This window comes from Emys orbicularis, chromosome 16 (assembly GCF_028017835.1).
Source record: "Emys orbicularis isolate rEmyOrb1 chromosome 16, rEmyOrb1.hap1, whole genome shotgun sequence".
Lineage (NCBI taxonomy): Eukaryota > Metazoa > Chordata > Testudines > Emydidae > Emys > Emys orbicularis.
In genome coordinates this window covers 21,221,587-21,249,263 of record NC_088698.1, presented here as the reverse complement: position 1 = coordinate 21,249,263, position 27,677 = coordinate 21,221,587, and the positions used below count along the sequence as shown (strand labels likewise).

Here is a 27,677-nt window from a genome sequence, read left to right as displayed (position 1 = left end):
TGATGGTGATTTTCAGCAGCAGTGTCATTTGTGGGGCCGTGGCATTTGTCTCTCCACCCATGTGTCAGCCCCTGACATGCACAGCTCAGGGATAAAGGTTGGCATAAAAACATGAAAGAAAAGTGAACAGTTCAACCCCAAACTTCCTATCAGCTGAAACCTCAGCAGGTCCTGAGTGAGCAAGATAAGGTGCAGGAGAGAAAATGACAGTGAATGGTTTAGATGGAAAATAAAATACAGACAGCAGAAAACAGCAACAGTGATACAATCTGAAATAGAAAACAAGGGAAGCCTCACACTAAAATAATGCTCAATAAATCAGGAAGGATGCTAAAACTCCACCGAGAGGACAGTCTTGGGGGAAATAAAATACATATAGGGAATAACACAACATGGACATGGTCTCTCTCTTGCAATTTCTACTGATATGGGGTTTTGAACAAAAGCCCTTTGGCTCCTTGTCCTCACCTGCTCTCCCCACCTAGTCTTTTAAAATGCTAAGAATTCTCAGTTGCCTTTCTGGTGAAGGCTCCTTCTTTTTTGGATGGCTCTTGCCAAAGCTGACCACGTTCACCAGGCTCTTGGCCTCTTATGGTACTGTGGCCCTGTCTGCAAGCATACATGGATGGTTTAATTAAACCTGTTTAGTTAAGCTGATTCAGTTAAACTGATGCAAACTCCTGTGTAGACACTAATTTCATTTTAAGAGTTCTGTATTTCGATTTAGCTTAAACCTTCTCCAAGTTGACTTGAGCTAAACTGAACTAAACCTGCTTTAAGCCAGAATTAGAACAGCACTGGTTTAACCAGGGCCGGCTCCAGGCACCAGCCGAGCAAGCTCATGCTTGGGGCAGCAGATTCTACGGGGCAGCATTCCATTGCTGCTTTTTTGTTTTGTTTTGTTTTGTTTTTTTGTTTTGTTTGCCGATCCAGCCGCCCTGTAGGGGGCGGTGGCGCGAAGGAGGGGAGCGCCCTGCTGTGAGTGGGCTGCACGCTCCGTCTGCCCCAGCCGGTGCCAGGTCTGTAGCAAGCCCGGCAGGGCAGCCCGCGTCCTTCCCTCCCCGCCGACTGGAGCGGCGTGACAGTCGGGGCCGCGGGGCGAACGCCCCGCTGAAGCTCTGGCCATCCCCATTCTCTCTCTCCCCCCACTCTCGCTCCCTCCCTCTCCCCCCCACTGCCCGGGGCACGTCTGCAGCGCAGGGAGTCCCCCTGCACCCTGGCTCCGGCCGCCCTGCACGTTTTTTTTTTTCCCTGCTTTGCCGCTCCGGCCGCGCCGCAGGTTTTTTTTTTTTTTTTTTTTTTTGCTTGGGGCAGCAAAAAAGCCAGAGCCGGCCCTGGGTTTAACTGAACTGCTTTAATATCACACCTTAAGTAAATTGGAGCAATTTTGCCTACATACAGTCCCTAAGCCAATGTATGTAACCTCTCTGTGCTTCAGTTTTCCCACCAGTAAAATAAGGATGATTATATGTACATATAATTATAAAGGTCATTAAGAGCTATGGATGAAAAACTCTTCATAAGTATTAACTACATGATTATTATTGTTTTTGTTTGTTGCTGTGTTCGGATGGAAGATCCTTGGTGTTACAATTCATCCTTCTTATTATTCATGTGTCCTTGAAAGCTTTTACTTACTGAGTATTCTGCTGTTACTAATTTTAAAACTGATTACCCTTAATTGCTATTTTAATTGCATGGGCTGGAGGATACTGCACAAAAGAGAGAGAATTTACTCTAGGTGCTGTGGTTTGTTTCATCTTCTCTTTCTGCTAGAGATGAGTCTATCTAGTCAAGGCAAAACAATTTGGGGGGGAGGGATAGCTCAGTGGTTTGAGCATTGGCCTGCTAAACCCAGGGTTGTGAGTTCAATCCTTGAGGGGGCCACTTAGGGATCTGGGGAAAAATCAGTACTTGGTCCTGCTAGTGAAGGCAGGGGGCTGGACTTGATGACCTTTCAAGGTCCCTTCCAGTTCTAGGAGATAGGATATCTCCATTAATTTATTTATAATTTTTAATTTTTTTAATTCTATAAACCCTATACACACCACCATGCTCCAGGTGTCTCTCACCCTTCAAATCCCAGAAGCTGGGACAGAATATCAGGGGAATCACTCAAAATTGCCCTGTTCTGTTCATTCCTTCTGAAACATCTGGCAGTGGCCACTGTCAGAAGACGGGGTACAGGGATAGATGGACCATTGGTTTGACCCATTTTTATGTTCTTATATTTTCAAATAAAGTGTAGTAACAATTAGGTCGATGTAGCCAAACTAAGTACAGCAAAGGCCTAGGAGTGGCATTATCTCAACAGATCATAGAATATCTGGGTTGGAAGGGACCTCAGGAGGTCATCTAGTCCAACCCCCAGATGATGCAGCAATACCTGAAATTACCACTGCCCTTGGATTTTATTCAGGATCTCTCTAACCCACCGTGGAATCTGGGTGCTTCAGCCTGGATACCAAAGAGAGCTGCATGTAGCCCAGTGTTTGTGCCACTCAAGCAGATCTCAGTTACATTACCTGTCCATTTGCCATTTCTACTACATTCATTTTGTAGAGTGAGCACAAATGTAGTCAATTCCATTATAACCATAAAACAGAGGAACTCTTTCCTTTAAATGTATTTAGCTCCTTATAGAAAATTTAATCCCTAAGATTTAAACAATAGGGATAAACTTGCATTATATGTTGTACAGCTCTCAGTACAGAATTAATCCTGAAGTCACCTGGGCCATTTTCTTAGAGAGAGTAGCTTCTGCACATACCATATTTTCTCCTACTGACAGGCACATCAAGCACCTTTGCCATCCAAACAGTGGCAGCCAGAGTGGATTTAAAAAAAAATTAAAAAATTATGTTTTCACATGCTACAAAACAAAACAAAACAAAAAGCCAGCGGCATCCAGAGACCTGCATGTTTGTGGGGGGGAATCACATGTATTTACATAAAATAAAATGAAGTCTACAGTGACCTAGAGGCAGTAAATAGCCTTATGTTTTATTGGCAAAACCCAGTGTGTATCAGCAATCGTTTGAAGTTCTGCAGTTGGCATATTGAGCTGTTGTTCACTCTGTGATCCTCTGAGCACTATTGAACCATAGACACAGGAAAGAAAGGATAAAGCAACTCCACAAGATGAGGAAAAAACAGCTACCTTTACTTAGGCTGCAGTCCTACGGGTATCTACCTAAACCGAAGTTCAAATGATGAGTGCAGCAGTATATAAACAGCACATTTTCATGGTGGGTTTTTTTTGTTTGGTACTGTAACAAAACTGCCACTGCAGCTAGAGGCACCAAGATAAGCTGGATTCAGACAATTTGCCCAAACGAACCTGTATTCATACTGCATCCATGGATTGCATCAATCTTAATTTCCTTTGCTTCCACATTGGCTTTGCTTCGCTCAGCCACTTTCTGTTTCTGATACATCTGGTTGGCTGGGCAGCAAATGGACAGCTCACATTTTACAGATCTAGCCTCTATTGTAGGTTGGTTTTCTGTTGCATTTTTTTTTTTTAGGAGGGGGCACCTTTCTTATGTAAATCAGATAGAATTTAAATGGACTCCATGTTATTGTTTGGCCTCTGATATTATGATGAACTTAACCAGGATATTTTTCTTAGGTTTCATCAATGAAGAGATCCAGTTGTGGTCCAATGTCACCAAAACATTTCAAAATTCCTTATGTATTAGTGTTGTTGTTTGTTTGTACACTGATTTGGGTGTTGTGAAAGAATAGTGGGTCAGACACTGATCTCACATCAGTTAAATTCAGAGTTATTTTGTTGCAGTCAGTGGAGTTTTTATGGATTTGTTACTGGTCTATCAGAAAAACAGGAACTATGTCCCTGCTCCAGTTTAGAACCTCTAGCATGCAGCTCAGATAGGGCTGGGAGAGTTCAACTCTCATTACATTACCAACTCTCTAAACACCCCCAAAAAGTGTGAAATGCCAGGACATGGCAGCTAAGCTAGTACAACAAAGGGAGCTGCTAATTTACATTTGAAAGTAGTGGAGGCAGCAGACTGGTTCCCATTGGCAACATTATTTTTGCACATAGACATCCAGGGAATTGAAGCATTACTGTGGGTTTTGCCCAGGTGAAGGAAGGATGCTAGGAAAGAAAATAACTGCTCTTTTGTCTTCTCACTTAACTGGATTGTAAACTAGCAAAGGCCCCTGTGAAATGCAGTAGGTGTCTAAAAAGCTTTTTGAGTAATATTGTCAAAGCAAAGCAATCCAGACATCATCAGTATGTTGGAAAAGATGCAATATTGAGATGTATCTGGGATTCATTCCAAGGAGGCCTAAAATATACCTTAACCTAAAGCAGACTAAACAAGTGTGTCTTGCAGTAAATCATCTGCAACCACATCTATCAGATGGCTATGTAATGAGAGAAACTAGATATGATGGGACAGCCTTGCAAAGCAACTAGCAGTGGAAGAGCAGTGTGCTGTGTGCATACATGGGGAGTGGGGAAGAGCATAGGATTAGGTTTTGCTGTTTTTATAAGACAGGCAGTTATGGGATTTGGCAGAAAATGTATCTCTTTGAGGAATAATCAGCGATAACAGTTACGGTGTCAGCCCCTTAGGGGAAGTTGACAATTAAAGCCCATGCTTATATTTCCTGTATTCTGTATGAAGCTCATGAACATTGTCTAATTGAGCTGAATATGACCTAAGAAGAACGTTTCTAGTTCAGCTACATACTCCTAGCGGGCATTCCTCTCTTTATCAAGAATTCATTTGTTTATCTTCAAAGCATTTTATAGATAAAACTGAAATTACTATTTCTCCTTACCTAAGTTGGACTCCCCTACTTTCTGGATGCCATGTTGGCCAGTGAGACTATTACTGTGTTCACCTGGGCTCTTAACATTATATTATTCACAAAAACGCAGCCTCCCCTGGATCCTTCTCTAAGGGCATCACTTTTCCTTTTCCCAGAATTTTTCTGGCTCACGGTGTCTGAAAGAACTCAGTAGACATGCCGCCCAGTCCTCTGCTCTAACCACTAGACCCATTTCTGGCAAATATGGCTTTGTACATTGGGTACTGTAACTTACACTGGGAAATGGATGCTATTGGACGGGCAAGTGTGTAATACAAGCTAGATGACTACCATAAGGCAATTATAACTCATGACCTAACTATGGCTCATTATAAGCCAATTTGGACACTTTTTAACATGTAATGTAGTGAATGGAGAGTCTTGTGGACTTGCTGAATGGCTAATGGGAAAGACACAATTGGAAATACAATACGTTTGAGTCCAAATGTCCTATTTTAAATATGAGGAACAGCAGACTAAGGACGGACTCACTGGCAAGATAAAGTTAGAAACTAAGGCCCAGAGTTTTAAAGGTATTTAGGCCTTGCTGTGCTTAGCATTGCAAAGCCTAACTGATTTAGGACAGTCAGTGGGATTTGGGCTCCTAAGTGCCTACATCACTTTTGAAAATAAAACTTAGGCTCCTAACCTGGTTAGGTGTTGCAATGCTGAGCACAGCAAAACACCTAAATAGCTTTTAAAAACCTGGGCCTGAGTTAAATCTGACACTTTGTTGAGATATCTCCTGAAAGCCACATGCACTCACTTTCACTAAACCCTTGGAGAAATTCAGCTTCTCCTCCTCCTACCACAAGTCATGTCACCCCCTTGCTTCCAAATCTCCTATTTATCTCATATTCAGTTGTCTCTAGAACTACCTCACCAGTGGGGTTGATGCTGCACTCTTGAATGCCTCTAACTCTCATTGACTTCAGTGGGAGTGGTTGGTATGCCGGGGGCGGGAGGAGGGGGGGGGCACAGAAACAGGCATCTGGTTTGGTTCTCTTCAGCCCATCTGATACAAATGGGTTTGTCAACTACTTTTTCTAATTACAGCCTGGGCTCCTTAGAGACGTCACTTTGAAGCTATCTCTCTTGTGTTTTATTATTTTTCTTTACTATCCTTTTACTCTAGTGTGGTTTTTTTGTATAGTGTGAAAACATAAAAAACCCAAGCTGATTATGGGAAAAATTCACTAAGATTTTTGACAAATTATTTTTTTTGCTTCATATGATAGGTGCCTTGCAAAATCTTGGCCATTCTCCTTCATTTCTTCTTCCTGAGTGCTTTTGCTTGGATGCTGGTGGAAGGATTTCATCTCTACAGCATGGTGATCAAAGTGTTTGGGTCAGAAGAGAGCAAGCATTTATACTACTATGGGATTGGATGGGGTAAGTGTTTAATAACAATCTCCTCCTCATCTTTTTTTAAACCTGCAATAAGAGCTCATATATGAATCCTGGCCACCAAATTTATATAGTGTAGATAAAGCTGAACTTTGGGACAGCATTAAAATCACATTGTACCATGTTATTTATCGGATGTGCCGTCTCTCATATTAAAAGTGTCTCTGAAATAGACAAAAGAAGGAAGCAGCTGTAACAGTGATCAGTCTGTTTTGCAAATAGCAGGTCTGTTAGGTAGGAAGATGCATCACTTTTGTGACCATACTTTGAAGTATATAGATCCTAATCCAAATCCCATAGAAGCAAATGGAATCAATTTCTTTGACTTCTCTGTGAGCTGGATCTGATCCTTAGTCATAAAGCCAATAACGGACTAAGTGGGGCTCTTGCAATACCCATGTGTTCTATTCTGGGTACTCATTTTGTGACATTGGGAACATCACCCTTTACCCCCCTATTTCCCCACCTGTGAAATGGATATAACAGTTCAGGAGTTTTCATTAGCTGATGATTGTAATACACTTTGACATCCTTATGTGAAAGGTGCTACATAAGAACCCAGATTTAAGACTAAAAATGTGATCGTAGGATTCAGGAATACTGAACAGGTCAATTCACTACTTTTCAAATGCAGGATCCAAAATATGAGCTGCACGCATGGCAAAGTGAATAAAAACAGCCCACTATGCCTATCTTATTCAAAACTCTTTACACAAGATAAAAGATATCTTGCTCTCATTGTTTTGGAGACATGTGAATGATGCTTGGCAAAGCTCCACAATTAGAAGAAGAAAAGAAAGTGATATACTGGGACAAAAGGAGGCGTGAGAAAAGATAACAAAGAACAGAATACCTATATCATTATGGATAATTTCAAAAATATTTTAAAATAGGCATTATCTTTTCTCCACTGATTCATTTGGAAGCTGACTCAAAACCAATTATAACAATAATACAAACCTACTGCAGTCATAATTGGAATATTTAATACCTATTCCACACTGCAGGTCTTGGCAGTAGCAATGCCATTCATTTACATGTTTCAGCTGCTCCTACTTTACATTTTTTCAGCATGACCTTTTTATTCTGCTCCTCACTTTCTTTTCCTTTTAAAAAATCTTCTTCTAATGAATTTTCTTCAAAGTGCCTCTGGATACACATTCTTGGGTAACATGGTCTCCATCATATTGGGGGAGCAAACTCTAGATTAATTAGTTAAAACTTCTCCCCACTTTGCCTCTGTGTGACAGGTTAGATATATCAAATCCATTTATAGCTTTGTCAGTTGCCTTGGAGAAAATCCCAGGGAGGCTGGTGTTTATGGAACATGCCAGCTAATCAGTGACTCTGTTAGATAATGGAAGTCCTTGGAGAAAACAAACACTCTTATTGGTTAACTCTCTTCTTATCATTCTCCAAATGTTCTTTAATTGGCTGCATGAGCCGTGACTCCCACCACCACTTGGTTCCACTGCTGATGGCCAATGAATGTTCCTCACTGGCCAGTCTTCACTGTTGTGTCTGGGCGAAAATAGAAGTCAATTAAAAATTCCAAGCAAAACTGTCAAAGCTTGACTTCTAGTCAATCTTTTGAAAATCGCTTCATTTCGCAAGCGTTCTCAGTGGTGCTACATTGTCTCTTCCCCCCTCTCCCCATGGTTCTATTGACTCACGTAATAATAAATAAACATGGAATCAGTCACCCCAACTGGAACATTGGTTAAAAACAGAACTTCACTGTACATTGGACAGTGTAAAAAAGTCTAAGCTGACTTTTTCTAGGGGAAATAAACAACAAAAGAGAGAGAGAAAGGGAGAAATCTTATTCTTTGCCCTTTTCCTAACTGATCTAAAATGAATTCAACAATCAGGAAAACAAATTCAGATAAGGTTCTTTTTGAGTCTGACTCTGCAGGTGAAATACGAACCCTTGGGATAAGAGCTCTGAGAGAGAGAGAGGGAGGTCTGGTTGAATGCAATCGTTCATTAAGCCATTGACCCTGAATTTCCATTTTCATGCATGTTTGACCTGCTTGTCTAAAGACTTTTTATTGCTGTTACCTTTTCCACTTTATAAATTATAACCATACAAGCCTTTTGCATCTTGAAATTAAACTCACTTTGCTACTTCATCTGGCTGTTAGTGGACTGCCCATATTGTAACTGATTGAGGGAAAAGTCTGCACTCCTCACAGCAGATGTGTTAAACTTGTTGAATTTAATTTAACTTAGGGCTGGGAAGATGTCCCCCACTTCCTCTGGAGATGGTGAGATGAATGTGAATTAACAGGACTGTATTGACTAATGACAGCTGTACAAATCACCATCTCTCCATGCCAACTTTCCATGAATTAATGTCACATACAGACTTATGGAATGCATCCTTCAATCTGATTGGTTTAAATGAGTTGTGTTCCTTAAAGAATGACCAATTTATATGCCTACAATGCCACTCATGCATCTGACAGCTGCTGTTTTCCAAAAAAGTTTTAAAGCTGTCATACAGTGCTGTCAGCAAAGTCCTGTGAAATATTTTCAGAGAAACCGAAGAACCACCAAGAAAAACTCCCCCATTTCAGAGTGGTAGCCGTGTATCAGCAAAAACAACGAGGAGTACTTGTGGCACCTTAGAAACTAACAAATTTATTTGGGCATAAGCTTTCGTGGGCTAAAACCCACTTCATCGGATGCATGCAGTGGAAAATACAGTAGGAAGATGTATATACACAGTACATGAAAAGATGGGAGTTGCCTTAGCAAGTGGGGGGTCAGTTCTAACGAGACAATTCAATTAAAGTGCGCTATTTTCAACAGGAGAAAAAATCACTTTTGTAGTGGTAATCAGGGTGGCCCATTTCAAACAGTTGACAAGAAGGTGTGAGTAACAGTAGGGGGAAATTAGCATGGGGAAATTCGTTTTTCATTTTTGTAGTGACCCATCCACTCCGAGTCTTTATTCAGGCATAATTTGATGGTGTCCAGTTTGCAAATTAATTCCAGTTCTGCAGTTTCTCGTTGGAGTCTATTTTTGAAGTTTTTTTGTTGAAGAATTGCCACTTTTAAGTCTGTTATTGAGTGTCCAGGGAGGTTGAAGTGTTCTCCGACTAGTTTTTGAATGTTATAATTTTTGACATCTGATTTGTGTCCATTTATTCTTTTGCGTAGAGACTGTCCGGTTTGGCCAATGTACATGGCAGAGGGGCATTGCTGGCACATGATGACATATATCACATTGGTAGATGTGCAGGTGAATGAGCCCCTGATGGTGTGGCTGATGTGGTTAGGTCCTATGATGGTGACCCTTGAATAGATATGTGGACAGAGTTGGCAACAGGGTTTGTTGCAGGGATAGGTTCCTGGGTTCGTGTTTTTGTTGTGTGGTGTGTATTTGCTGGTGAGTATTTGCTTCAGGTTGGGGGGCTGTCTGTAAGCAAGGACTGGCCTGTCTCCCAAGATCTGTGAGAGTGAGGGATCATCCTTCAGGGTAGGTTGTAGATCCTTGATGATGCGCTGGAGAGGTTTTAGTTGGGGGCTGAAGGTGACGGTTAGTGGCGTTCTGTTACTTTCTTTGTTGGGCCTGTCCTGTAGTAGGTGACTTCTGGGGACCCTTCTGGCTCTGTCAATCTGTTTCTTCACTTCAGCAGGTGGGTACTGTAGTTTTAAGAACGCTTGATAGAGTTTCTGTAGGTGTTTGTCTCTGTCTGAGGGATTGGAGCAAATGCGGTTGTATTTTAGAGCTTGGCTGTAGACAATGGATCGTGTGATGTGGTCTGGATGAAAGCTGGAGGCATGTAGGTAAGTATAGCGGTCAGTAGGTTTCCGGTATAGGGTGGTGTTTATGTGACCATCGCTTATTTGCACTGTAGTCTCCAGGCAGTGGATCTCTTGTATGGACTGGTCCAGGCTGAGGTTGATGGTGGGGTGGAAATTGTTGAAATCCTGTTGGAATTCCTCAAGGGCCTCTTTTCCATGGGTCCAGATGATGAAGATGTCATCAATGTAGCGCAGGGACGTTAGGGGATGAGAGTTGAGGAAGAGAGAGAGAGAGAGAGTGTGTGTGTGTCTTCCTACTGTATTTTCCACTCCATGCATCTGATAAATGTGTTAGACTCTAAGGTGCCACAAGTACTCCTTGTTGTTTATCCCCCATTTCAGGTTTTACTACAAACTTATACCAGGTTTACTGGGGTTCATAGATCATTTGTGTGAATTTAGGCCTAACCAGAAGAAAGCCTGAGCTAATTTGTGGTTTGGGGTTGAAATCACATGAGATTTGCAGGTTCATATTCTTTCCATGCAGAAAGGCAGTTTTGGATTGAGATTTTTGAACCCCTAATGTCCGAAATGCCCAAATGGATCGAAATCTAAGAAAATGTTCTTACAAACTGTTGGGAAGTGAAATAGGCAAGTTTCACATGGTTCTTGTTTGAAGAGGCTTTTAAAAAATATCTATTACTATGAAGAATAAGGATATGAATCTCATTCATAGGGGAATTGGCTTACAGCATAAACTTTGATACATTTAATTAACAAACAATTCATCATTAACTACTGCTTGAAGATACATTTGTCTGTGATCTGTATGTATAAGAATGTAAGTTTAGCCTTTTTTTCCTGCTCCCCTATGCTTAATATTAGCATTTATTATTTGTAAAAGTGGCAGTGGTCTGCCCAGTAATGTACCCAACACAAGGAAAAACATGGTGTCCAAGTCTGCAAACACTTATTGTCAAGCAACGATAACTCACATGAGTGTACCACTGGCTTTAAATATTGCATTGTGCCCCAGACTATTGCAGTGTGACCTGAAATACTGCAATATGAGTGCAATAATTAGCATGTATTTAATAAAAGCAATGTGACCTAACCTATTGCAGTGCATACACAATGACTTCTAAATAAATGCCTTGAGTGGTATTTTGAGTAGAAGTTTGTAGGATTAGGTCCTGGGCCTAGGAGCTTGCAGTGTAACTAGACAGCCAACACAAAATTAACTAGGGAACAAATAGTGGAAGGTTCTATATTAGAACAGGGCCTTTGTGTCTTTTTTTTCTAATGTTGTTCTTCTTGGCAGGTAGCGTGTAAGTCAGACATGTTGGCATGCACTGACTGTCCACAAATCCCCCTGAAGTGTAGCTAAGACTCAGGCAGACAGCAGATAAGAGCGCATCCAACAATGATAAATTCCCTCATGAAAAATTTGCATTGAACATTTTTTTTTTTACAGGTAGCTCAGTTTCAAAAATGGGTAGATTTTGACTGCCAATCCTAGAGTGTTCTGAGACAAGTGAAATCTTCCCAAGGAATGTAAATGTCATTACAAATCAGGCTGCTAGGAAATTGTTTTGTATTGCTTTAGAGAAACCTGAATTTGAATTGTCTGTTGGGTTTTCTTAATCACATTTGACATCATGTCATTGTTGAAAATGTGTCAAAACAGCCCTGAAATAATTTAACTAGTCAGGTGTATCCCAGGTTATTTATCACTTGATGAATACCAGTGGGTACTTTCATAGTCTGTGCTACTACCATTCACTGCCTGTAATCTGGCTCTGCTATCCACTGAGTTGATAATGGATGCTGCTGGTTAATGGACCTCAGCATATATCTATCGATCTATCGATATAGATACTGTTTTAAATGTTGTTAGTGTGTCAGAACTATAGAAACTACAGTAGACTGTAGGAACAATTAGGAGGTTTAATGCCAGAGAAGAAAGGGAATGCTATTGAAGTAACTGCTGCTTGAATTAAGGTGGACATGCTGGGAGAGGTAATATCTTTTATTGGACCAACTTCTGTGTGTGTGTGTGTGTGTGTGTATGTATGTATATATATATATATATTATTCACATTGCAGTCTCTCACTTCCATACTAAACATATAGGGCCATCAAAGGGACAGGAGTGATGCGAATGACACCTGGAACTATCAGTTTCTAACCCATATTATTGGCATCTTGACTTTGTATGTGGATGGAAATGTTTAATTACACATCAAGCCAGTCAATACTGCCTTCAATTGCAATGTGGTAATGGTGCTGTATGCTCATGTATTAATGCACATAGAGCTTCAGTTTGAGCTGTTAGTTCATGAACATGATGGAGGTACAGTGGGAAGAAATATATAATTGATGAGGGGTTAATACACTTTAATCAAACCCTCTCAGCTCTGGCAAAAGCCACTTCGCTCTGAAATAAGCGTTTGATAAATCAAGAACTGAACTCTGGTCATGCTTGTACTGGAGACATAAAAGCAGAGTCTCAAATGGATCTCTATTAGTCAAAAGAATCACATTGTGTTATTCCCCCCCAACAGCAGCTGTCCTTTCTTTTTCTGACTTCTTAGAAGCTTTCGCTGGTTGGTATCTGCTTCCTAGACTTCCATTTGGGAGCAGTGCTATGCTTCTTAGTGAGCAGGACAACTCATTGGTGTGACAGTATAATTTAATACCAGAAAACGTTTCTAAATATTGCAACAGGATTCAAACAAAATACTCATCTCCATGAATATTTACTATAGAAGCCATAAAGGTTTATCTCTTCATACAAATCTGTGTTCATCTGTAGAAGCATAGCAAATGAGTCAGTGAATCTCTTTTGACCACTGCACTGCAAACTAGCCTGTTGCCCTAAGACATTTGTGTATGTGAATTTCCTGATGCCTGACAGCTGTGGCCAGTTTTTCACCAACTGGAGCATAATACTGACCCAAAATGAATTAAAGCTATTGAAGAGGATGCCTCATCTCAGACCAGTCAAAGCAGGTTGCCCCTGTCTTCATCATTGAGTCTTATCTCACATGTGAATAAGACCACCCTTTGCACATTCATAGGTCCTGGAGTGTGCAAAAGGTGGGTCTGATTTTTACAAACCCAAGCAAATAGTCCTTGCATCTGCATTCCCATTGGACCTCTTGTGTGAGTAAAGTTTTGCAGCATCTGGATTAATGAATTGTTGAAACTAGAGGCAAAATCTGACAGAAGATGGGAACAAGTAAGCTTTGGATTGAATATCAGAAATATCCTACCATATTCTGTGATGGCGGAGAGAAATTACTTCAGTAAAATGAATTCAGCAGAGAGACAAGTTACCAAATGTTCTGAATCATCTGAAGTCTGTGTGTATTATCATCAGTCCAAAAAGTACTAGAATTACTTTCATACCTACAGTTGTCAGTAATTCAAAAGATGATGGATTCTAAGAAGATAATACCTTTAAAAATAGCTAGAGTCTGGTTGGAAAAATGTTCTGTTGCCTTGGTGATTCAGGATAACATATAGAGATCAATATATCAAAACTTTCAAAACACCTTCCCCCTCCCACCCATTTGTCAGACATTGATGATATTGGTTGTTGTGTGGGAAGCTACGGCAGTGGAACGTTGTACTTAACCCATTCCCAGCATTGCAGGCAATTTTCTTTTCCCTTAAATTACTATTTAGAATTGAGCGTTTAGTTTCCATCCATTTGAAGGTTGATTATTTGCTGCCACTTGGTTGAGTTAGACCCAGCGCCCTTCTCTAGGGCTGGGATAACCCAATGGGAAAAAAATATCAAATGAAATTAACTCTACTCCTGCTAAACAAATTAGAGAATATACTTTTCCCAGCCAGGCAATAACTTGGTCTTTCCAGGAGCTTGAAATAAATATGCTGCTTCTTTGAGTAGTGTCCCTATGGGTGCTCCACTGTAGGTGTATGTGCACCCCTGCGCCTCTAATCAGAGATTTTTGGTAGCAGTGTCCGTTGAGCCAGCGCATGTGCTCTCTCTCCCTCGTGGCTATCTAGCACTGCACAGGCGAATCCCCCTCACTTCCTGCTCAACCACCCTCCCAATTAATGAGGTGATTCTAGATCCTACCAAAGTCATCTGGCAGACACCAGCCTCCATCGCATCAACCAGCAACAGAGCCAAAAATAAAAATAATAATAAAAAATACTACATCCCTCCCAAAGAGGTAGACTTTGGGCTGGTCCACACTAAGCCCCCAGTTCGAACTAAGATACGCAACTTCAGCTACGTGAATAACGTAGCTGAAGTCGAAGTATCTTAGTTGGAACTTAAAGGTACTTACCGCGGGTCCACACGCGGCAGGCAGGCTCCCCCGTTGACTCCGCCTACTCCTCTCGCAGAGCAGGATTACCGGCGTTGACGGCGAGCACTTCCGGGATCGATTTATCGCGTCTAGACAAAACGTGATAAATTGATCCCAGAAGATCGATTGCTTGCCGCCGAACCAGCGGGTAAGTATAGACGTACCCTTTGTTTCAACATCAGCAACACAAATCCATCATAGGGGATGTGGTTAATGCATGAAGCAAGCAACATAATGCCAAACTGACCCCATAGGATCGGGCTTGGCAAGATGGTGTATTTGTCGGCAACATTACGGTTTAGAGTTACGAATTACCAAATTGTCATGGCCAAATACAATTTCATTAATTATGGGAAACTCAATGCATTTCTGGAACATTTACTGGAGATACAAAAGGAACAGTTTCAGACCATTCTTAGAGAGGGTCAGTTAATAGCCAGACGGGTGCTAGAGACAGCACTGGATGTAGCTGATACAGCTGCCCAGTCTCCATGACAGTGGTACTGAGGCGGACTTCTTGGCTACACCTTTCTGGATTGCCCAAAGAGCTGCCAAAGACTTCCAGTTTGAAGGGCCCAAACTCTTCGTGGAGAAGACAGATTCTTCTCTCCACATCCTGAAGGATTCCCAGACCACATTATGCACTAACCCTGGTACAGTTACTGGAGTTTATCAGCACCAACCTTGATGCAGTACAAGCGAGAGCATTCCTCCCGCTACACAGACTCACCACCCTGGGACGGATGCCTCCCTAATAGGCTGGGGAGCTCATCTACATAATCACAAGGTTCAGGGCAAATGGCCTTCCACAGAAGTGACTGTCCATATCACTCTTTTGGAGCTAAGGACTGTCAGGAGTGCCTGTGCACACTTTCTGCATTTCATCAAGAATACCCACACAAAAGTCATGATGGACTTAATATGACCTGGATGTTTTACATAAATCATCAAGGGGTGCCAGCTCTCCCTCCCTCTGCACAGAAGCACTCAAACTTTGGAATTGGTGCATTCGCCCTTTGGGGAACCCTGACTATGGATCTCTTTGCTACTTACCGGAACAAGAAATGTCCTCATTACTGCTCCAGAACTGGCCTGGGGAAACATTCACTGGGAGACACCCTCATCCTCCCATGGGATAGGGCCCTCTTTCACGCCTTTTCCCAGTTTCCTCTTCTATCCAAGGTCCTGTTGAAAATTCAACGAGACAAAGCGAGAGTTATTCTGATTGCCCCTCCTGGCCATGACAAGTCTGGCTCCCTTACCTGACACAGATGGCAATATGCCCTCCTGTTCCTCTTCGGCCCATTCCTCACCTGTTCTCTCAAAACAATGGGCTGATCCTTCATCCCAACCTGAGGGTACTCCGACTCCAGGCACAATGCTCTGATGAGCTGAAAGACGTGTTGCTACACAGCCAAAAGTTGACCACTCAACATACTAACCCACAAAATGGAAATGATTCCAAGTTTGTTGTCATTCTAAAAACATAGACCCAACTCATCTTCGCTCCCTCTGATTTTGCACTACATTTTAGACCTCAAGAGGTCAAAACTCTCACTCAGCTCCCTTAAGGTACATCTCACAGTGAAAATGGCTTTCCACTGCCAGGTAGACAGATACTCAGTGTTTGCTCACCCGCTGATGCGTAGATTCCTTAAGGGCATTGGAAATCTCTTCCCGCATGTGACATCACCCACTCCAACCTGGGACCTTAACCTATTTCTCAGGGCTTTGACTAGACCTTCCTTTGAGTCCATGGCAACTTGCTCTCTCTCACATCTGTCCATGAAGACAGCATTTCTAATCACCAGCACCTCAGCTCGGCACATAGGAGAAATAGTGGCCCTGATGGCACACCCACCATTCACGGCCTTTTAAAAAGACAAAGTAACTCTAAGGCCATATCCCAAGTTTCTCCCTATTTTCTCTGCACTTTCCATATAAATCAACAGATCCATCTCCCGGTTTTTTAACCCCAACCACATTGTGACAACAGGGAGACAATTCTGCATATGCTAGACGTTAGAAGGACACTAGCATTCTACTTGGACAGGAATGAGGACTTAACGAAATCCCCTAAACTCTTCATTTCATCCACAGAAAGATCCAAAAGCTCTGTGATATCAGCTCAGAGACTATCCAAATGGGTTTCTGGTTGCATTAATCACTGTTATCAAGGGCCCAACCTGCTTCTGTCCAGAGTCCATACGCACTCCATGAGGTCCGTTTCTACCTCAGGGATATCTTTAAGGAATGTGACCATCTCAGTAATCTGTTGAGCAACGACTTGGGCCTCTGCCCATACTTTCGCAGAACATTATGCAATCACAGAAGATTTGAACCCAGACACCATCTTTGACTCCACAGTACTCTGTGCAGTAACAGACTCCACTCAGAAGTCCCAGCCTCCAGTGGTGGGTACTGCTCGGGAGCCACCTACAATGGAGCACCCACAGGGACACTACTCGAAGAAGAAGAAGTTACTAACCTTACAATAACGATGGTTCTTCAAGATATGTCCCCCTATGGGTGCTCCACAACCCACCCTCCTCCCCTCTACTTCAGAGTTCTCTATAGGGCTCAGCGGTTGAGAAGGAAGTGAGGGGGCTTCGCCCGTGCAGTGCTAGATAGCCTTGAGGCAGACCACAACGGAGGGAGAGCACATGCAGGGGCTCAACGGACACTGCTACCAAAAATCTCCGATTAGAGGCACACCACAGGGGTGCACATACACCTACAGTGGAGCATCCATAGGGAGAACCATCGTTACTACACAAGGTGAGTAACTTCCTCTTTCACTTTTGCCTGCTGCTGCTTCTTTCTCTGTAAAGGTCATAGTTAACCCTTTAGAATGAAAGAGCAAAAATCTGCCATAGGTTTTCTACAGGACAGACTCATTCCTGGTCCGGGTTCAAATCTTCTGTTGCTTTTTTCCTCTACATAGAAGAAAGTCCAAAAAAGTGGCTTGAAGTTTTATAAGTAGTTTTTCCATTTTAAATTGTATTAGTGTGTCAGAACCATAAAGTGAATAGAAACTACAGAAGAAGAAGTGGGCTGTAGCCCACGAAAGCTTATGCTCAAATAAATTTGTTAGTCTCTAAGGTGCTACAAGTACTCCTGTTCTTTTTGCGGATACAGACTAACACGGCTGCTACTCAGAAACTACAGTATACTGTAGGAACAGATAGGCGGTTTAATGCCAAAGATGAGAGGGGACGCTATTGAAGTAACTGCTGCTTGAATTAAGATGGACATGGTAGGAGAGGTAATATCTTTTACTGGAGAAAGAGACAAGCTTTCAAGCTTACACCAAACTTTTCTTCGGGTCCTTGACTTAAAGGTTGATCCTATAATCCCTATTTAGAGAAAACTCCTATTGACTTCAATGTGAGTTTTGTCTGAGTAATGACTGGAGGCTTCTCTGTGCACAGATATCACCCAAATAGGTTGTGACTTAGTGCTAGAGATTGATGAAGTGATTTAGTTTAATCACTGACCCAAACTGAAAATGAACTTAAATCGAACCTTGGGATTCCAACATTTGGGATAACTTTTTTCTCTCTCTAGATCTTCATTTTCATGCACCTCTGCATTTCCTTGTCCCAGCTGAGAGTGGAAACAGAAGTGCCATAATACTATGAGACAGATAGTTCACACTCGATTTTCAGCCCAAGAAGTTCAGATACACTTTGGGTGACATCTGGGTGCTTATCTGAACTGAACCAAAAGTCCTGAGGCTGACCCATCCTTGCTTATTCCCCAGAAGTCCAGAGTTTGAGGCTATGTTGCAGTGTGGGCCCATACTCACTTATTAATATGCAGTGCTGCATAGCATGCGCTGATACTACAGAGGTGTGCATGTTGCGAATGCCATTGCTTAGATGACAGACTCGTGTAGTACAACATCCTGTATCTGATGCTGCACTCCCTAATGCAAAGCTCATCACGTCCCATCATACATTTGAAAGGTTGGGGTAAGGCTGGTGAACATGTTTATAACATCTCAACTGAGAAAACAATCAAATACTGTATAAAAAAGCATAACTGGCATTTTTACATGGATGATAAATAGTACTAGCACCGCATTAGTACTTTTGCTATTGTGTTCCTAGAATTAACTATTCTGAGATGTTGTCTGACTTTTACAGCTCACCTGCAGTTTTTACTCATAAGCCAAGGATTGAGCAAATACCATTAATATCTTTGTGTACTATATTATCCATAGGAGTGTTCCAGTCCAGATCAAATCTTGTGACCTCATCAGGCTAAATACGTTTGATTCCTACCTTTATAGGATGTCTCAAATGGTTGGTTCTTCAGAGAACAATATGTTTCTTTCATGGTAACAAAATTCTAATTTATTTTAAATGCTAACCTCCACCCCCATCTATCTTTTAATAGTCTGTTACTGCAGAGTAAAGATGAATGCTGCACTGTAGGCTGTAGACCATTTTACATTCATTGAATTAACTGTTCTTGTTATTCAGATGACTGCACTACGCTTCATCTGTATAAGTTTTATTATCTTGCTAGGGAACTCTGTATTTAATTTTCTTCTTCACTGCAGATTAAAATTGATAAATAATCAAGTTAAATCCTGTGACTATCTGAAATTTGCCTTGGAAAACAGTCAGGCTAGCATCCCGAGGGATAGGAAGCACAAGTACTTCTTGTGTATGAGACAGATTATCGACATGTGAAGGCTGTTCGCCCTGGGAAGAAAACTCATACCACAGGATTATTAGCCAGTGCCAAGCAACTTCTTATTGTTATTTATATTACCGTAGCACCTAGGAGCTCCATTCCTGGACTAGGACCTCATAGTGCTAAGTGCAGTGCAATCACAGAAAAGAAAGACTGTCCCTGCCCCCTTAGGCTGTGTATACATTCAGTTAACTGGGTTTATTGAGTTTGAGTACCTAGCCTAGCCTAGGTGTGAGCAGTCACACTACAAAGCCATACCCATTACTGGGTTCTCAATGTTTCTACACTTGCCTGTGTGCGTGTCTGTGAGCATATCCCATAGTTCTCTGTGTTGAGATGCTCCAGGGTTCTTTTGTGGTCAATTGTGGGAGAATTAGTTCTTTTCTTCTGGGGGAAGTGTGGGAAGGGCATTGGAGGACCACCAGCACTCAAGTGATTTACCACACGTCCCTAGTACAAAGTGGGCGGGTTTCAGCCTAAGTTAAAGTGGACCCCAGATTCTACCTGAGGCCCGAGCTGGGTCAGATAGCCTGGTCTTCAGGCACTTCCAAACCCAGGTCAGTGATTTTTCTGTGTAGATGGTGGGGCTGGGGAGGCCACTTAGGACTAAAATCTGGGTAAATGGCCAGCTTAACTGTGCAGTGTAGATGTGCCCTTAGTCCGTTGTATTTGAAACAGTAAAAACCTGGGCTTTTGTCTTTGAGGGGTTGTCAAGAACATGGCTTAGGTAAGATAATAGGGGCCTCAATTCAGCAAAGCACTCAAGTGTGATGGATCAGGGCCATGTACAATTGATTATTCTGGGTATCACACATTAGTAAACAAGGGAAAACCCTGTTTAAAAATATGACTGTCTACGACAATATTTTAGACTTTAGAATTCACTTTGTAATGTGGCACTTAGTAGACCATGGGCCTGATTCTGCTCTCATGTGCACTGATGTAAGTCAGGAGTCAGTCCACCCTGAAGTTGTTCTAGTAGAACACTGAAGCAAGCACAGTTACTTGCTGGCTGTTGAATATTTTTGTCACTGATAAATATGTATTGTTCCTGGCAATGATCGCTTAAGAATTGAAACACCTCTGCCTAAAACTGCAAGATTGCCTTCTGGAAACGTCCTATGGAATTTAATTGGGATGAAACCAATAAGATTCTACGGAAATTAATTTTAAAAGGTTTTGTAGAAGTTACTGCAAAACTCCATAGGTTTTATTACTGAATTATCTCCCTTTCATAGATTTTTTTTTAAAAAAAAATCTTATACATCTTATTCTTTAGCAGGTATATGGTTATTAAATCTATAAAATGATTTAAAAAGCCACCCTATTTTCACATCATTTTCTATTCGCTAGATGGGACATTTATAGGGGCCTGACAGACAATCATTTGCTAGGTAAAGAGTTCCTGCTTTACCGTGTTCTAAACCGTTGGCAGCAGAAACCTTGCTTCCTTTCTAACTACTAGCTTGGAAAACTATTGAAGTGGCATAACAAGACATCATTATGCTCTGGGCCAGCTGCATGCAGTTACCATTGAAGGCAGAAGCACAGTTGTCGGAATCTGTATAATACTTACGTAACGTTGTCAAGCGTTCCCTGCCTCCCAGCAGGAATGATAGGAAATGTAATTTATTTACTTTAAGCAAATATATCTCCCAGTGCTATCTCATACATTCATATTAGGAAACATACCCTCTTAGGTTTCAGAGGTAGCTGTGTTAGTCTGTATCAGCAAAAACAACGAGGAGTCCCCTTATGGCACCTTAGAGACTAACACATTTATTTGAGCATAAGCTTTCGTGGGCTAAAATCCACTTCATCAGATGCATGGAGTGAAAAATACAGTAAGCAGAATATATATTATAGCACATGAAAAGATGAGCATTGCCTTACCAAATGGGGGGGCAGTACTAACGAGCCAATTTAATTAAGGTGGAAGTGACCTATTCTCAACAGTTGACAAGAAGGTGTGAGTATCAGCAGAGGGAAAATTACTTTTTGTAGTGACCCATCCACTCCCCCCCAAAAAAATTGATAGTGTCCAGTTTTCAAATTAATTCCACCCCACACTTGGTAAGGCAACTCCCATCTTTTCATGTGCTATAATATATATTCTGCTTACTGTATTTTTCACTCCATGTATCTGATGAAGTCAGTTTTAGCCCATGAAAGCTTATGCCCAAATAAATTTCTTAGTCTCTAAGGTGCCACAAGGATTCCTCATTGTTTATACCCTCTTAGGGCATCTGAATGGGATCTTAACTTGGTTCAATTCATTCAAGACTCTCTCTCTCCCTACCCATTTGTGATGCTCAAAAGAGTAACTGGATGTTGACATTTCTAGGCTATCTCCACGCTAATTGTGAATGCTCCTGGTAGATTTGACTCTGTTTTCTAGGACTATTTTTGGAGGCTTGGATTAGGATCATTGACTCGGTATGTATGACTGAAGTAGAAAAGCCTGAAGAAGAGCTCTGTGTACGCTCGAAAGCTTCTCTGTCTCGCCAATAGAAGTTGGTCCAATAAAAGATATTATCTCACCCCCCCTTGTCTGTGTAATGTAGCTGCATAAAGGGCTCTGAGGCACATGTAACTCTGAAACACATTTGAGCTGTTTTGCTGCCCGGGAAGATTGCTCCTGGACACACTGACTGAATTTACCTGGTTTTCTGAAGGGAAGCATCGGGTGCAGTTTTGACACTGTCGCCATCTCTGAATTTTGCAGGGTGCCCACTGGTGATCTGCATCATCTCTGCAGCTTCAGCCATGGACTGTTATGGAGAAAGTGGAAAGTGAGTACAGAAAGATCTACCTCTGGTTCAAATATGAAAACAAGTAAGATATGGGGGGAGGGCAGGACTAATACTAAATATCTTCCCACGGGGCCTGATTCTGAGCACCAACAACTCCCATTGACTTCAGTGGGAATTGAGGGTGTCTAGCACTATTTATCGCTTATGCATTACATGTTAGGTCTACATATTGAGGCTATTTGCACATTTACTAGGGATGGGCCCAACTCTGAAAGTTCAGATCCATAATCAGAGCTGAGTGTGAACTTCCTCAGAGTTTGGGGATGAGATGGTAGAAGAAATTCTTAGATCTAGTGTTCTGGTTTGGATTCATCTCTTTGGGCACTACTGTAATACAACCAATAATAGTAATAAATACACATGCATATGTAAGGGTATTTATATGTTAACTTTTGTTTTGAGCATATTTATTTTACTAATAAAACTGAATTGCTCAAGGATTCTTTGTTTGGACTGAAACAGCTAACCAGCTCTCCTGTTCTTAGTCTTTATTGTTGTACTTTCCCCCCCTGTTTAAAACGTGTTAGGAAACAGCCACCCACAAATAGTTCCCCATGAGACTGCTCAACATTATAGTGTTGTGTTCCATAAAGAGATACTGCCTCCATCAATAGTGATGGTGGAAGTTCATGCTAGGTGATCTTCATTGTTTTTAACATGTATGTTACATGTGAACTCCAGTTTTGACTAAACACAAGGATCAGAGAGCAACAAAACTAACCAAAATACTTGATGTAAGCAATGTAGACTATGACTGCAGAGGTGTTAACGGGCCACTCTAGCTTGAATTTTCCCTTACAATATGTGCTAACTACTTACGTTAAACAATCTGTTCCATCTTGCATTGTGCTAGGACATTGGGGGGTCCCTTCCCAGACCTGAAGAGGAGCTCTGTGAAAGCTCTCAAGCTTGTCTTTCTGACCAGCAGAAGCTGGTCCAATAAAATATATAACCTCACCCACCCTGTCTCTCAAAATACTTGGTGTCAAGTCAGCTGGGAGTTCACTTTTTGTTTAGATCTAATGTGCAGGGACAGGAGGAGTAGTGAGGCAGGATTGGAGGACTGAAGACTCCCTGGAGGGCGTAAAAGCTCTTTATAAATACTTGCTTATTGGGGAGCAGGATTTTGAGAAGGAAGCGAAATCTACCTCCAGGAATCACAGGTCTTGGGAGGAATAGAGGGTTACTACCCCTGAATTAGATCCATATCTTTCTCTAAAAGACAGTGAGGAAGTATTGGGGCCATTGCTGGAGTTGATGATGCATCTTTCTGCTTCTGAGCCCTCTCCACTTCTAAATCACACCCGCTCAGCATAGCACTCTGCCCCCCTCTACTGCTGGCGGAACCACAGATAAAGGTTGATTAGGCAGGTACAGCCTTGGCTAACATAGGTGGGTCTTTTATCTCAGGCAGTTGAGGTTCATGGGTTTAGAATAAAAGATCCTAGGTTCAGTCCCCATTGCTGACAACCTACCCAAGGGCATGATATATTACACACCCACAGTCTCCTAGGCAGTATGCCTTTCTCTATGTGGACATAAATGTTTCCAGCCATCAGTGTTACACATGCTCTGAGCACCCCTCTGGCTGTGCTTCAGAAGGATCCAATAATGCAGAGGCTGGGAATGTCTGTAGTAAGAGAAGAGATGATTGGCTGATTAAACAAATTTAATCTTAATTAGTAAACCAGATTTAGAGATGGTTTTAGGATTAAAATTCTGAACATTGAGTATGGGACATTGTAAGCAGAAAAAGCAAACTGATCTGAGAGAATACCATAGGGCCTAATCCTGCAACAATTTAAGCACGTGAAAAAACTTTATTTTGATGGGTAAGGTAATTCATGTGCAAAGACAATGGGAATCCTCTCTTCTGATAAACACATCTTGATTATCACTACAAAAGTTTTTTTTTTCTCCTGCTGACAATAGCTCATCTTAATTAGCCTCTTAGAGTTGGTAGGGCAACTCCCACCTTTTCATGTTCTCTGTATGTATATATATCTTCTTACTATATGTTCCATTCTATGCATCTGAAGAAGTGGGCTGTAGCCCACGAAAGCTTATACTCAAATAAATGTGTTCGTCTCTAAGGTGCCACAAGTACTCCTGTTCTTTTGAGGTATTCTCTCTCTCTGTCTCCTTCACACCATCTTGAAGCACCCTGGAGCAGATAATTGCAGGCAGACTTCCCTATGCAATATACAAATCCAAGAGAGAGCTTGCTGGAGACTTCTTGAGTAGGAGGAGTGGGGGGAAGCAGGAGGATGCAATTAGCTCCATCCATGTTTCCTGTTTTAGAATTTCTCAGCCATTCTGTACCATAGTTTCTTCTCTTTCTCATTAAGTGCATTGCTAATTAAATGTCCTCATGTTTGATCTTGCAGCAGTGAGTAGATAGTAACCATTCTGCTTTCTCCCTGCAGTTGCTGGCTTTCACTGGAGAACGGCGCAATCTGGGCTTTTGTGGCCCCAGCATTGTTTGTAATTGTGGTATGTATACTTGCTGCTATCAGCCTCTCATTGCACATGCGCTTCAGTCCCACAGTGCGGTTTTACTTGAAGGCACAGGCCTAAATTCCATCCTCAGTAACACTAGGCAGCCCCACGGAAATCGATGGTATTGCATGGTGTCGGTCTGAGCTATTTTCTTTCTGTTCGTTCAAATGCCCTCATTTTACTTAGATTGTCCTGTTAGTATTTGTTTAGGTGAGCTGATTCCTACACTGTTAATTTCACTAGTCCACAGTGCATGTCTCCATGCTGATAGGCCTTAAGCTGCAACAGCCACTGAAATTCTAATGGGAAAAATTACACAAAAACCTACCAGTAAAGCCTGCTGTATTCTAAATGTACCTATGTCCCTCCAATCAAATGCTATAGGCTAGATTCACAAAGGGACTGAGGCACCTAACTGCCACTTTAGGTGCCTGTATCCCAGAACCAGACATGCTGGTATTCACAAAACCACTCCTCAGCTGCCGACGAACCCTAAATTCACTTGGCACCTAAGTTTTTGTAGTACGTGCATTACTGCCCCACTTTTGGTGTCTGGATGCCTAAGCCCCAGCGTGATTCAGAAACCAGGGGAAGAGAGCTCTTCCTCCGCTAACTCCCCTGTGGGTCCAAGCCGGGCAATACGCTCTGGTCATGCTTACCGGATTGGTCCCCTCACCTGTGCTCACAAAAATGGCTGGAGGTGGTGAAAGAGGAGGAGCAGGAGGCACGCGCCTGGGAATTGAACAGGGCGCTTCCACCACTCTATAACCCCTGCGTTATGGGATATTCTGATGTGGGGGCTCCCTCAGCCCCTCCCGTTGAAGCTGTGCCACCATGAGAAAGACTCCATAGCCTGGTGGTTAGAGCACTCGCCCAGGATCCAGTCCCCTTGAGCCAATGACTCTTTTATCCAAAATGGAGCAGAGTCTGGGGGAGCCTCACATCAGACTATCCATACCCCAGCGCTTAGGGCACTCACCTGAGAGGTAGCAAATCCCTGTTCAAATCCCTTCTCCCCCTCAGGCAGAGGGGGGACTTGAAGCAGTCTCCCCCTCCCAAGTGCTGTAACCACTGGGCTAAAAGTTATGAGGGAGGTCTACCGCCACCTTGTAAGAAATTCCTTAGGTACCTCCTGACTCCAGGAGAGGTTTCACAGCAGAGACTCCCACGCAGAGGAAGGTGTGTCCCTCCAGCCGGGATTTAGGCACCAAACTCCCAGATAGCAGTGAGGCTTAGGACATGCTCCCTCTCCCTGGCATCTTCCCTGGGCTAGCTTAGGCAGCTACCTCCCTCAGCGTGTTGGCTTTTGTGAAACCCATTCTTAGGCACCTATTTCCCTCCATCCATTGCATAGGAAGCCTGAGAGCTGAATTCAGGATATGTGAAGCCCAGTCATTTTCTAAGTGCCTAAAAATGAGGCATGTCTGCAGATGGGCCTGATCCTAGAACACGGACTCTGCTCCCATTCAAACTTTGAGGCTGGTCAGATTTGGATCCAAACTTCTCAGCTTAAGTTCATCTCTCTAAGATGAATCCAAAGCTTCTCCTCCTTTGAGGAAACTTGGGTCCAAATTCAAACTTCATGGTTCATTTCTATGTATGAAGTTCCATAGCCAGAACCTCAAAGTTATTTAGGTGCCTACCTTCAAAACAATGGGATTGTTACTATGTTATTAAATTGTCCTTCGTGTTTATGGGACCAGTGGTCTCACTCTTACTCCTACGAGTTACTCACATGAATAATGATTTTCAATGTGAGTCATGGATGCATAGTTAGGTCCTACGTTATTAAAATAGCAATAATATATCTTTTAAATACATGTTAGCAAAATATTAAAACAATGAAAAGTTCCGTATTAATAAAGTATCTTTTTTCCCTCTGGTTTATTTATACACAGCATAATATGCAGTATTTGAAACAAGAGCAGAGCTACAGTACTTTTAATAAAACTATTTATTATGAAGCTATGACTAATCAAGTTATAGGAAAATCACAGATCCTACTGTATGCAGCTATTAAACCAATACAGTTTATGAATTTAAAACCAGAAACTATTTTGTTACTAATAGTAACACTCAAATCAAACTATGGTGGCTTCCATTAAAATCTTTATAACCTTGCCTTTGCATATACATATTATTGCAGTGTTCCATATTTGTAGTATTGTGACTACCGAGGGAATAATGCAAATACCATGGTAACAGTAACTACTTGCAAGAGAATTTATTGGAATTTTAATGAGGACCGCTATACACAAAGCATCTCAGATAATAGCTATAAATTAGTTCCAGAATACAGTCTTGTGATAATGTATAGCCCCTGTAGAAATAAATGCCTAAGAAACATATAGTAATAGGAGAGACAGATTTAGACCAATGCCTGGTGATGAAAAGTTCTATCTGACATTATTATTCACAACTGCTTCTTCAGCCACTAAGCAAGCATCAGAAACAAGCCTTAGTCACTACATAAACTGGGCTAGATTTGAACTAACACTCTAGAGGCGCATGGATCCACGTTTCTCTCCTGAGCCACCCAGTGATTTAAAATACATATTCAAATATTCAAAGTAAATATTTATGATCAACAAACAGAACAAAATCTTTGCCAAAATATTGCCTGCTGAGTACAGATTTCTACTGCATTTGCTGGAGGAAACAGTAATATTGTAAATGTAAAAGTTAATTAAAAACATTCAAAGCAGAGGTTATTAATGTGCATGGTTTAAGCCATCATTTATTATGAATGCTATGACTGGCAAGAGCAACTGCAATCCTCCTTGGCCAATGGATTTTGATGTCCGAGGAGAGAGAGGCGGGCATAGAAAGAAAATACCTGCAAACCACTTATACAGTGGATGCCTTATATTATATTTCATAGGCCAGATTCTCTGCCCTGCTCTACTCCCTTTGTACCACTCTGGCAGTGCAAAGGGATCAGAGACTGGCCATGTCCCTCCAGCCAGGGATACCCCCAGCTAATGTAGCTGGATCCTAAGCATCCCCCTACACCACAGGGAGTTGCTTAGGATCCAGCTACATTAGCTGGGGGTGAGTTATTGGTGTGGCCAGAGCCCCAGCTGTTGGATAGTTCTTGGGGGACACTTACCACCTGGTGGAGATCAGAGCAGCCTCCACATTGCTCTTAATTCTGAAAGGGTCAATGGGGGAGAAATTTGGCCAAAGATACTAGAGGCAAACCTCTGCTCTTATGAACAAGTGTACTGGGGGATCATTAACGAGTGTGCAGAACAGACAGCTCTTGGATTTTTAAATGCCTCATCAAAAAGATCCCCACACAAAGCAAACTACA

At 42.0% G+C, this 27,677-nt stretch overlaps 1 protein-coding gene across 1 annotated transcript in view; it reads left to right on the top strand.

Moving 5' to 3' along the window:
- ADGRD1 (adhesion G protein-coupled receptor D1) overlaps window positions 1–27,677 on the top strand; it is a 252,024-nt gene that overhangs the window by 173,425 nt on the left and 50,922 nt on the right. Inside the window, exons 19-21 of the mRNA XM_065417894.1 lie at window positions 6,084–6,237; window positions 21,778–21,844; window positions 24,292–24,358. Coding sequence (XP_065273966.1) covers window positions 6,084–6,237; window positions 21,778–21,844; window positions 24,292–24,358 — 288 coding nt within the window. The remainder of the gene's footprint in view (window positions 1–6,083; window positions 6,238–21,777; window positions 21,845–24,291; window positions 24,359–27,677) is intronic.